The sequence below is a fragment of the Cupressus sempervirens genome, chromosome 10, assembly GCF_028749045.1.
Source record: "Cupressus sempervirens isolate cs-2001-9-10 chromosome 10, ASM2874904v1, whole genome shotgun sequence".
In the NCBI taxonomy this organism is placed as follows: Eukaryota; Viridiplantae; Streptophyta; class Pinopsida; order Cupressales; family Cupressaceae; genus Cupressus; species Cupressus sempervirens.
Window position 1 is genome coordinate 384,712,331 of NC_143127.1, and position 13,804 is coordinate 384,726,134.

General features: G+C 35.0%; 1 protein-coding gene across 2 annotated transcripts in view; it reads left to right on the top strand.

Moving 5' to 3' along the window:
* Positions 1 to 13,804, top strand: part of LOC149534278 (long-chain-fatty-acid--[acyl-carrier-protein] ligase AEE15, chloroplastic-like) — a 355,752-nt gene that overhangs the window by 163,595 nt on the left and 178,353 nt on the right. For both annotated transcript variants that reach the window (XM_089803121.1, XM_089803120.1), the window contains one exon: positions 8,643 to 8,730. In XM_089803121.1, coding sequence (XP_089659247.1) covers positions 8,643 to 8,730 — 88 coding nt within the window. The remainder of the gene's footprint in view (positions 1 to 8,642; positions 8,731 to 13,804) is intronic.

Consider the following 13,804-nt stretch of genomic DNA (forward strand, 5'->3'; position numbering starts at 1 on the left):
TAGCTCCGGCATCAGTGGATGACTTCTTGGCAGACATTTCAGGTTTGTTCGTGGAGTCACACAGTAGATTCAGGAGACGTCTTTGATGATTTATATCTTCTCTTTGCTGAAGACGATCCTTCTCCAGTTGTTGCGAGGGCTCACTCTGACCCTCATGTCCATTCTACAGGATCAATCTTCACAAATCGATGTGGTTGTGGATCCTTATGTACAGCAATTGCAAGAGGTCTCTTTACCATTTGAGGAGACAGTCTATTCTTTGAGGCATGTTCTACATTCATCCTTGCTACATCTGCACTCGTTCTTTTCAGTAGTGCTGGAAGGGGCCACCATCAATATCGACACAGGGACAGTTGAGTAGGTTTCAGAGACACCTTCATCATCGAGATTCTTTCTACACATAGGGAAAGCATCTCACCTGTACCTCTGCCATTGTTTCTTCCAAAAGGGAGGAACATTATTCACTGGTCATGGATCAGCTTCTACCTTGGAGCATTTTTCACTGATCGACACACTACATTTAGGGGGGGACTACCTTGTTTCCTTCTCTTTTATTGGGGGGAACTTTTTCCTCTTAAGGGGTTTTGTCCTTCTATTTCACTTTTGTATATACTTGATGTATGTCGTAATGGGGGGTCTTGATTACTCCATCCATCCATGCATCTTGTCTTTTTCTCTCTCTTTTTGGGGGAGAGTTTTTCCCATGAGGTTTTCCCTCTTTCTCCACTTTATGAGAGATTGCATTGCATTATGTACATAGGTACCTAACATGGCCTAGTAGCCGGGACCCATTATGCATATTCATCATAGCTTTTGTTAGCTTAAGTGCATTCCCCTAAGTTGCACTTAAGGGGGGGTGTTGGTGTAAATAAGTATTCACTATTTACACTTTACTTAAGTTTACTTAGGTTAATGCATTATTTTATTATTTATTTGGTGAGACACTTAGGAGTTTGTGTACTTTTATGAGTTGTCATGTTGACAACACAGAAGTAAGCAACTCTAATTCAACACTGGAGTTTGCATAATTAACTAAGTTGTCATGTAGGCAAAACAATTATTTGCACTCCTAATTTAGCACATGGTGTCTACAATATTATTTTGTGTGCTACACCTTTGTAGGCTTATCCTTTCATCATCGCACTTACTCTTGTGCTTAATGGAGGATAACCCATATTTTGTGGACATGTGCCTGGTTGTATGAGTTATCATGTTGCTGATTTCTAAGCATTCTAGAAGCATTCTAGAGGCTTCTATATACAGGCACTCCTAGTGTACTTGAACACACATCAATTACAAAACATTGAATTGAATGACAATAAATCAATTGTGGATATTGTTATTCTGATCATACTCTTTCTGGTCTACTGTTGTGCTTGTGCTTGAGTTCTTCGATCTTGGGTGAATTTTTCCCTAAGGAAAATTCTTACACTTTGGTTTGTATTCATTAGAATGGCCTGAAATCTATCAAATATAGAAGTAGACTCCTTTTGTTGCCACTGGATAGAAGCATGAGGGAGCTTCTCAATTTGAGTGTTATGGTGTTCTAGATCCAAAATTAGATCATCATCCTTAACCCGTTCTGAAATAGGGATAAGTCTAGATCTATTATTTGCTGCAAGGTGAACCGACAATCCATTTTTATCACTTTCGTTTCCTCTGAAGATTAATCCAAACATCTTCCATGTGATGAACATGGGTGAATGGTCTCTTTGTTTATAAATTCATACACCTATAGTAACAATGAACCCAAGATTTGAACTTCTCCAGTGTAGGTGAAGTTCATTCTGCATACACTTGGCCTTAGGAACAATGGTTAGTGCATACTTACCAATTTGTAGAGGATTTTGGGATGAGATCCCAAAACCTGGCCTATGCTGGGTAGTTTGGTATTCTTGCATGACCATGAGTTGCTTTGTCAATTCCATGAGGATGATCCTATCAATAGGATACCTTGGTAGAGTATAAGGTTCACCTTCAAAGAGACCAACCTTCATATATGTGAAAGTTGGGAATCGTAGGAACAAACACCCATACCAATTGACCTTCTTCCACGCCTTGCTTGGTACTCTTTTCTTTAGTAGTCTCTTATCAAAGCAATATTTATAATGTCCATAGAAGGCATCTTGTACCCTTCTATAATGGTATTTGTTTTGAGTAAGAGTTAATTGTTCTTAAAAGTTCCAAATTGGAACTAGGGCACTGTCTCCCTTGGTGAAGAGTCTGGAAAAGGTCCACATAGTAGCAGCAATATAGACAAGGTAGGAATTCATGTTAAAAGAGAGAGAACTGTTCACATCAATCAGCTGCTTGCATATTGTTGTGCTAATAATTTCTCCCCAATAGGTGTATTCTCTTTGTAGAATTTGGTAGATGAATTTGTACATCCATGGTTCAAAATGGTTAGACTCCTTGACACCACAAATCTGGCTGAGTAAAGTAATCAGATCATTGACTTCCTGACAAGAATTAGTTTTGTGCAACACCTTTGGCCATCCAGAGAAGTTGATTCTCTTGTTGATCAACCAATTTTCATTGGAAAATTTGATGTAATCAAGTTTATTCTCATTCCGCATTGTTGTGAACATAGTTGGAAAACTCGCCAAAGGCAAAAACTCGCCAAGCCCCCCAAAAGTTTAATCGGGAAAAACTCGGCAATTTAAAAAAAAAACTCAGGAAAACTCGGGAACTTAAAAAAACCGCTGAAATTTAATTAAAAATACATTTATTTTGCAAAATTTAATGAGAAGATGCATCTAATGAGTTAATTAAAGAGAATACAAAAGAAACAAGCAGAGTTTAGATATATATAAATGCACAGTGTGTACAAAATTGCATTCTCATGTGGAATGCTCATGGTAGGAAGCAAAATAGTAAATAGTTCTTGGCATCAAACAATGCAGCCGAGTTTTTTTTTAAAAATCGCCGAGTTTTTAGTGAAAACTCGCCGAGTAATCGGCGAGTTTTTTCCCAACAGCAGAGTTTTTATTCCTGCGAGTTTTTCTGGGATTTACTCGCCCAGCTTAAATACTCGGCGAGTGTTTAAAACTCGCCGAGTAATCTGCGAGTTTTCCATCTATGGTTGTGAATTCTCCTTTGTCAAATTTTCACGTTCTAGATTTTTTGGCACTTTTAAAACCTTCTCAATGATGTCTAGATGTAAAATCAGAACAACTTTCCCAACAACATCTTTAACTAATTTTTTATTTAGATTAGAGTATTTGGTGCATTCCCACATGAACTCGGGTTGTAGGGCAGCCGTTGGCAAAGTGGAGACCAAATGAATATAGCTCCTTTTGATTCGAAGCACGTCTTCTTGACAAGATGTCTCTATTTTTTGTAGAAAATCTGACATATCAACATGACCAATCTTTGTATCTCTAATTTCATCGTATGAAGATGAAACTTGAGATGGAGTGGTGTTAGCCATTTCCTTGTCATACTGATACTTCATTTTACCTTTACCGTTGGAAGGTGAAGATTCTTTGGACATATCTTAACTTGGAGAATTTGCTGCAATATGAAAATTCCAAAGGGTGAAAATATCTTCTAAAGGAATCAATCTATGAGGGCTTCAAGATTTGGTCAACGATAATAGATCTATGGATGATAAGTGTTCTAGGTATGATTTAGATACATTTTGAACACTTAGATAGGCTGGAAAGGTATGGACAATTTTATTAGGCAAAAATGATCAAAATCGGGTTTTTCTAGGTGGATTGCATATGTGCAAAATGTGGTTTTAGGCTTAAATGGCTAAGAATGCAGGTAGATGTAGCTTATGAGCATGTGGTTAGAAAACTTTATATTTAAAAATAAGAGCTTTCCCCAAAATCAGGATTTAGAAATGCATTTACGTATGGTGAAGACTCATCATTTTCAACTTATGTAAATGTGTAACCAGGGTTTTAAGGACTGGTTACATATTTGGGAAATATGGAGTTGGGCAAATTTGGAGATGGAATCAGAATCAAGGCTGAAAATGTGGATGGAAACTTGCATTCTTTGAGACAATTTTCAACATTATTCTTCACAAACTTGCTCTCTAAAAGCACCAAAAACAAACAAACATAGTTAGAAAACAAGGAAAAGAGAAGAATAACACACCTCTTTCTTTGACACAAAGTGAAGACTTTCAAACACCTCAAGCTTGCGAGAAATTTCATTTTGGAGAGGAAGAAATATCTTGCATTTACAAGGAATGAGAGTTGGAATTTATGTGTTCAAGTACAAAAATCTAGGGCTGCCAATGAACAAATGGAAGGAAAAGAGAAAAAGAATGCATCAAGTATGCAACAAGATCAAGAAATACAAACAAAACCAAAGTTTTACACTTACGTGGCGAGCAAGGAGCAAAAATTGGAGCAAAGATGGAGTTGGAATGAAACTCTTCTCTCAAAATTGGGTTTTTCAAATGCATTTGCACATTGCATGCAAATCTTTTAAATATCCTTCATTTGCAGCACTAAATCGCACTTTTTGAGACTCATTGCACATTGCAATGATATGCAACTGAAAGGCCCAATTGGAGATCGCATTTTAAGGCTTATTGCACACTACATATGCAAAGTGGATGTGTTGGAGTGGTCTACACATTGCTTTTGGCAAGCTAAAATGCAAGTAGAAGAATCGCTGTTTTAGGCATCTATTGCACATTGCATTTGGAAGTCATGTGCAACCAAGAAGCAACTCGCAGTTTTGGGTGTCTATTGCACATTACATCTTGATGGAAACTTGAGCAGCCATGAAGCAAATCACACTTTTCAACTTGAAATGCATTTGTTATTTTGGAGTCGCTTTATGTAGTTTGAAAGTGTTAATGCTATCTCAATTTAAAAGTGCGATTACATGTTCTTTCTTTTAATGCAATATAATGCCCAGCCAAGTGGTTTTGGAAAAATACAAGTTGTTTTGCATGGTAACAAGAAAAATTGTAGTTTTCAACTCCATTTGCATCTTGCATATGAAGGAAAAATTGATGTAATATGCAATGTGCTTCAAGAAGTGCGATTTGGCACTTGAAATGAGGGCATTTGAAGCCAAATTGTGGTTTTCAAGTTCATTTGCATATTACACATGGATCAAATCACACTTTTCGTATGCATTTGCATATTCACTTGCAAGCATATGTTATTGACTTGTTTTAACTTGCTTTTTTCTTTTGGTCTCTATTTTGCACATGTCTAATTGTTTCACTTAAGTGAAATCATACTTTTTGGGCTTATTACACATTGCATATAAAAGTTCATGTGTAATATGTACATGGGTTCAAAAAGTGCAGTTAATAACTTAAGTGATTTAAGTTATAACTTAAAGTGCATGTGTAATGTGTAAATAGGTTCAAACGATGCACTTTATAACTTAAGTGATTAAGTTATAACTTAAAAGATCAAAAAGTGCAATTTTATAAAGTATATACACATGTAAAAGTGACTTTAAGTTTAAAACATCGGAAAGTGCAACATAACAACAAAATAAAAGATTTGAAGTTTAGAATATATAATTGGGGTTCTAAAGTCCAATTACACATTCACTTAAATCTTAATATCTCTTGATTGACAACCCCAATTAAAGCCTGCAATAGCCCAAAACAAGCGTGTGACCAAAAGCACAAGATTGAAGGCAACTAAGGGACCAAAACAAACAAGACAAACACACTAGAATGCAAAAAGGGACTTTGAAGGCCTCAAAAATCAAGCATATGCCATTAGATTCAATAAATCTAATTAAGCTTAGAAAAACAAATAAAACTTGATGAGAACCTTCAATTTAAAGATTAATGATTTAGGAAAGATCAATTGACCAACTTTGAAGAATCATAAAGTGAATCAACTTAGAGAAATTTGAAACTTCTATCGTCAAAGTTTTGTAGTGTTGCCTCCATTTTGTGATTGCAAAATGAAGGACAACACACACACACACACACACACACACACACACACACATATATGTTGAAATTAAAATGCAATGTTTTTTCAATAAAAGATTAAATATATATGTTTATAAAAGAGAGAAGCACACAATACATAGGAAATAACGCAGGTATCGTGACTGCCTAATGTTACTAGATCTAGATATTTTGTTATGTTGTGTATGTATATAAATCCATCAAAACTATACCAAAACGGGGAACGGATAGCACCTGAGTCGACAGAAAATATGTACAACATCCTAACCAAACAAAATAGGCTAAAAAGAGGAACAAAATGTCATCACTATTAGTAGTTAAAGAGGGAATTTTCCCTTACTTCATCGGCTAAATTTTCACCTGCAGTTATTGGTGGTAGTAGTTGAGTAGTTGGGAGAGCCTGAGCTTCTTGGAGAATTGTCGCATTTTGTTGATGAAGCAAATCAATGACCTAACATGGGTTTTGTGCACAAGGAGTTGGTGAACGAAATAGAATTCCTTTAAAAAATGCGTTGCTATTGGAGGAGACAAAAGGTTTGCATAAAGAGATAGCTCCCTTCTGAAGTGTCCACAATTATCAGCTTTTAGGCTATCTTCATGGGATCATCCTTAGTAACAAAGCACACTTGTTATTGGGGGTAAATATTATTAGCATGTTTATTTAGAATTAGCGTTGTTGTCAAAACTACCAATAATTTGTGCATGTGACAGCATTCTTTCCCTTCCTACAAGAAACAAGCTTTGTTTTCCCACAAGTCTCCACATTTATTTGCTACCCTGTTGCAGTACAAAATATAATATTGTTATTTAACTATTTTTATTTATCAATATAAAATTTGAATACATCTATTTAAAAAATTGCATAGATATCAATGTTCACAAGAATAATCTTATTATTTTATCTATGTATATTATAATTATATATCAATTTATTTTAATTTTTATGTAAATAATTAGGAAGATATAATTTTTTTATTATTTTCAAAATTCTTTATATTTATATTTTATTTGAAGGAAAAAATAACGTAATATCCATACTCAGGTGCACACCTTGCATGCAGAACTCTAATGACTGTGCATGGACTTCCACCCACTCCAGGTCTTAAGGAAGGAATTGACTAAGTGGGGCAAATGAGTATGTCTTCCAAGTGTAGGGTGGAGAGCCTCGTAGTTATAATGCCATCCAACTCTTGTCAACAACGGAACCAGGCCGAGCCCCATACACACCGCCTGTCACACCCTAGGAATTGGTTTCGCCCAAAGCATCGGACCAAGAATCACCAATCCCAATCTTGCACCTCCATCACTATAGTAGCAACAGGGGTGGCCCTAGTGAGGATAAGGTAAGGCGCGTGGCCAGGGGCAAGTTGATAGCTTCCAAGCTCGAAAATCTACATCAATTCCGAGGTCTTTATTGGGAGAAACCAAAGCCAAGAAAGACATATAGAAGCTAAAATAAGTCCCTTCGGCCCTTCCACACTGGCACTCTGCACATCACACAGTGGGATGTTGCCATGATGTGTTTCAATGAGCATACAGATACTGGTAGAACAAATAGTGCCAGTGCAAGGGGCCATTGATCCATCGGTCCATCAATCCATGGATGAATCCATCCACCCCAACCTATCAGAGGGCCCTGGGAACACTAGGAGCACATTAAGCATCGGAAGTAGGAACTACAATTTGCACACTTTCCATAATGCTAGTCTTACTCGATACCCTGCTCTGTCCTAGTCGTAGACTCTGTTGTGCAACTACTCTCAATAATTGTGGCAACCCAATCTCCCCCCTACTGCAGACATTTAAGAGTCATTGGCTAGCGACCCTACATAATCAGCTATAGAGGGAGGAGCAAGCGAGTAAACTGCCCGAATTTATCCCACTTGCCATAAACCTAATCCGGTGGGGCCTTAGAACAAATGTAAATCCAAGATCCATGGTCATCCATAGTAAGTCGTTGTTGTGCCCCTATCTATTGAGGTTGTATGTCGAAAAATGCATGAAAGCACATAAAGTCACTTTTGTTCTCTAACCGTCCACAGTTGTCCTTGATTGCCCCCCATAAATGCATGAAATCACTCAGCACATTTTATTTTTTTGCAGAATAAGGGCTTCTATTGATTTTGGCTAGTTATTGATAGAAATTGAAGCACAAATCATGAGTTTATAACCATTTTTAATGGTAATATTGCCATTGGTTTTTTTTAAACATGGTAGTGAATTTCTTAGTGAATTACCCACCACTAGTTTTGGTTTACAAGCACTCGTAGAGCTTTGCATCCATAATTTGGATAACTGAGTGATTTAGGATGCTCATGCATCAATATCTATGTACTTGTAGTAAGTTATGGTATTTTATGTACCTTGTATGTTTGTGGCCTCTTAGTTTCAAATGAACATGTGGATACAAAATTTATACCAAATATGTTATATAATATTTATATTCATATATATCTTGTTTGAAATGTTTAGGCTTCCATATTGACACATTGACAATGTAGATAAGAATATAAAGAGATTATTGCTTCAAGAACTTACATTAAATAAATTTTGGTGATATTGATGGAAATTTGTGTGACATATAATTTTGTCATCATAATGCAACTGTTAAGATCTTTCCAAATAAATTTCATGCTAAATAAGATCGAGAATAATATTTCAAGTTTCCTTGATATACCTTTTTTGATAAAATATGCATTCTTTATAGATTATAATTCTTCTAATGTAATTTCAGGCACTATGGCATCTGGAGCAATAAATGTTGTTCGTGGTTCGCGATCATCAATGGAGGAACTATTGCAAATATACAATCATTCTGACAGGTTGTTATTGGCTTCGTGCTTTATCGATTGTTAAATTTATTTACTTCGCACATTGGCTGTATCTCTTGAAGTTGAAACTGTCTTTTCTTGGAAATCAAGCACCAAATAATATTCCATGATTTGATATTTTTTAGCATCACTTGCATATGTGTGTGTGTCATTACTTTTTAGTTTTGTGTAACACCCTGTCAGGGAATCTTAGAGGACGACTCAAAAACTAAGAAGAAATGCAGATTTTATTTTGATATAGAATGAATAAAGACTACAACTAACATTACACAACAATATCATATAACATTAACTCATTACATACATGACTATATGAAGCTATCAGCAAGTTTACAATATGAATGAACTCATTTAAATGTTACAATGAGGTAACATATAGTCACATGATCAAATCAAGGACAACAACCTTATCCATTTCTTCCTTTGCATCACAAGTAATCATAGATACATGTTTATATTTACAAATTGAAGTAACTAGTGAACCACATTTACATATACATTTTACAATTGTCTCTTCAAGCAGATTACATTACAACATCAATACATCACTATTGTCAATAGTTGTGTACATCGACATGAAGCAGCTTAATAAGATGCAATGAATTATAGGAATCATCTTAGCAAGCATATTGTTGATCTTAGAAAGCATATATCTGAAACCTTGTTTAGAGTTGGATCGTATTCTCTTTCATGATATTTTAAATATCAAGAGTTTGCAATCCCAAACAATTCTATATTTATAGATATGAATTTTGGGTTATGGTCAAAGCTTACATTCAATTGAGTAATAGTTCTTATAGCTACAACATCAGAGTAAAGTGTAGAGGGAAACATCTACAGTTTGGTCCTTGCCATAAGACATTAAAGGAGAAGTGTAAAATTAAGTAGTATTCATTAAAAAAAAATGTACCACAAATATTCGTTGATGGAGTTTCATCTTGAATAAATATCAATCAAATTGTCTCTATGCAATCTGTAGTTTCATCACAAATATAAAACTGCTAGAATACATTACCTTTTCCCTTTGGATATGCTTATGGGATTATAATCTTATGTTTTTTGGATTAATGCAATTCCTTTTGTTCTTGGATTTGATTGTGTATTTTTTTTGGCATCAGCATTTCAAATCACATCCTGTGATTCATTATTAGGAAGAGAGAGTGTCATCTGAAACATTGATGCCAAAAAAACATACACAGCCAAATCCATAAACAAAAAAATTGTATTAGAAATAGATTGTGGAGATTTGATATTGTTAATAAGGTTGTTGGGTGGATATTTTGCAACCGACAGGTTTGTTAAAATCCATTCGCAAAATAGGATGACCAGCCACAACGTATGAGACAAAGTCTCTCCTATCTTAAGGGGAAGGCTCCCCCTTCTCATTGTTCCTTGGATCAACTCAAGACAAGCAAGAAGTTAAGAGATATGTGAAGAGTGTTACCAATATTCTTTCCTCTTAGCTTTTAGGAAAGAATCCACTTACCTGCGGAGTGAGTAATGGGCAAGATGAAATCTCTAACAACACTTGTATCCAATAGTTAGAAACAGTGATACCGATAAACCAACACCAACTTAAAGGCTAATTAAAAACATACTGGTTTGGCTCTAGATCTTGTTTTAATCTATTCTATAAGAAAAATCAATAACATCGGGGCGCAAAGGCTTCCAGAAGTAGCGGAATTCTAACTATTTTTCGTGAATTTGAGATAATAATACAAGCTATAGTCAAAGCTTCGAGTCTATGTCTCACCACAATCGCTTCCGGTCAAATCTTTGGCTCTGAATGCTTCTTAACTCACTGCGCTCTATTATTCAACACGCAATAATAACATGAATCAAAGACAATAGGCACAAATTACAGTCAAAGCTTCTAATTTGGTCTATCACAATTGCTTCTAGTCAAAGCTTCACAATTTGCTTCTTTTATTCACTTTTCTCCCAAATTGGTACTACATAATCAAAGTTATGCTTGCACAACTTTGGTAGAGCTTTCTTGCATACAACAAAAGATTATTTTTTACAAATGAGGGGGGCACTTATATTGGAAAAGAATTGAGTAAAAGGAGGATAAAGTGGGAGCAACTCGACCAACTTTGACCTGGTCAAACTAGGTGAGAGAAGTTATTGGATTACATGTCATAAGGATATGCAATCAAATTACATGTAATTACATAATTTCATGTAATTCATTCTCTCCAACTACAAACTTGAAAAGCACTTTAAGAAAATGTTGAGGTTGTTGATTCTAAATGAATCAATCCTGTAGATTGTCGGCAAAGGCCTTGCACTTAATGATGCAATCTTGGATGATCATAAGATCGTGGTTTCTTGTATTTTGTGCCATTGCATTCACCTTGATAACCATGGTGTTGTGTTTTTTGATAGCCTCTGACTCTCTTTGATGAATTGCTTGTTGTCATTTGAAAACTTGATGTGATCAAGCTTTCTCTCGTTCTAGTTGTCGTGAATTCTCCTTTATAGATTGGTACATTTAGGAGTTTTTGACACTTTGAAAACCTTCTCTGTGGTGTTTGGATGCAAACTCGTAATAACTTTCCATCAACACCTTTAATTCTTTCCCCCTTTTTGAAGCAAACCGCCTTGCACATTCCCACATGAACTTAGGTTCTTGGACAACCATTGGGAAAATGGAGACCAAATGAATTATTTCTTGTTTTGATTCAAAGCACACCTTCTTTATTGAATGTCTTCATTCTATGAAGTAGTTCTAACATATCTTGAAAAGTGCGCCGTAACATGAAGATGAAAACATCTTCCAATGAGATTGGATCCATAAAAACTTTGGGATTTGAGTTACAATGATGAATCCATAAGAGATGAGTGTTCAAAGTATGGATTAGATACTTAGTGGAACACATATGATGGCTGGAAATGAACCTGAAAATATATGTATTTGGGAAAATACGACCAAAACAAACTCTCAAGGGTGGATTGCATCTGAGCAATGATGGGCTTTTGTGGGTATGGCCAAGAATGCAAGTTGGGATGCATATGGATGTGTGCAAATGACAACTTTGGTGTTTAAAAGTGCGACCTTTACCAAAATCGGGTTCTCTAGATGTAATTACATGTAAAGTGATTTACATGTAATTGTGTTTGATGAAAACATGTAATTAGGTTTGGAGGATGGAATTACATGTAAATACTCTTGGAATGTAATTGCATATATTGGGAAATGGATGCAATATGCTTTGAAATGTGTTGGTGAAAAGATGTGATGCACTTGCATAAAGAGGTGGAAAGTGAAATGGAGTGAAATACTTTCACATTCTTGGGAAAGATTCCTCAACCTTCTTCCAAACAAGCAAACAAACAAGCAAAACTATGCATAAAACAAAAACATACCTTTAGTTTTTGACTCCAACATGACAAAATATCAAGTTGCTCTCCCATATGCAATTTTGAAACTGGAATTTGGGGAAATTCCAAGCATTTGAAAATAGAAGTTTTCATCTTATTTAAAGAAAATTTGCAAAATACATGACATGTCTTTGAACAAGTGTACAATGATAAGCCAAAATATGTAACAAAATAACAAAGGTTTGAAAACTTCTACTTATTTGGAGCTCAAAGAGCCAAATGTGGAAGATTGTTAGGTTTCAAAGAATGTTTCTCCTCCAATTTTGAATTTCCAACAACTCCCTTGACCTTTTCAAAACTTGCAAATAGTGATCTCCATGCTCAAATACTTGGGCATTTACGCATTAGAAGGCAAAATGTAAGTTAGAAAACCCATGTAATACAAAAACGTGCCCTCCAAATGCAAAAGTATGGGTCGTTTTTGATGCCTTTGGTAAAAAACGTGATTCTCATATGCCAAATCTTGCATCAAAACTCCAAAACGCCTTCTCCATTTGCAAACATAGAGACTGGGAGTGCAAATATTTGGGCATTTTTGACAAAAACGTGCCCTAGAATTGCAAATACATGAAACATTTTTGCTGGAAATGTTGAAAAACGTGGTCTCTTAATCCATATACATTGATTGTTTTTTACTTGTAAATGCAAAACCATCTTCCCCAAATGATAAAGCATGTATCCAAATGCAAAACCATGGCTCCAAAATGCAGAAAAGTGAAGAAAAATCCAATTTTCTGTGCGTTTTTAGCAAAAATATGGCCAAAAAATGGAAATGTTTGAAGTGTTTTTGACTAAGGAAAGCAAAAATGGCTTCCTCAAATGCATTTGCTTGTGTTGGAATGTAAAATCGGGGTCTATGGATGCATTTACATGTTTCAAATGTATTCATATGATGGCTAGAAGTACAAATCGCTCTCTTAAGGAGAGCATTACATGTTTTAAAAATATGCATTCAGAGTTTGAGAAGGCAAATCGCATTCTCCATGCCTAAATGCATGTATTTGGCCAACAATGCAAATCACACTCACCATGTACTATTGCATAGTTTAAAAATATGTATCATGATAAAGAATGCAAATCACACTTTCCATCCTCTATTACATATTTTAAAAATATGTTTTAAGTGTTTAAAAATGCCTTTCTAGTGCAAATCGCACTCTTGGAGGCCCTTTACTTGTAAACATGTAAACGGGTTGAAAGTTGTATTTGCACAACTTAAGTGATCAACTAAGCACATGTTTAATTGATTTTTTAGGAAATATCACTTAATTGGGTCAAAAATAACATTTACACAATATAACAAATATATCATGTGCAGATATTAATAAAAAACAATATTTAACTTAAATGTATTGAAATAAAACATAAAGTAACTAAAAAATATATTAAACTCCATAGTTTAATAAAGTCACTTTAAGTAAAAAATTTAAAAACAACTCAACTTAAAAATATAACATAGAGTGCTCTATAGTCACTTTAGTGATGAATTTAAGTGATAAAGTAACTTAAAAACATGACATAAAGTGAATTTGTGTTATATTGTTCAAAAAGTGAATATCAACATTAAAATATAACATGATATTTTAAATTATGCAACTGCATCTAGAGAGTCCACCTTTTGGGCACTAAAATGGTCATACCTTTTGATTGCCAAATCTGATTAAGCCCTAACATATACTGA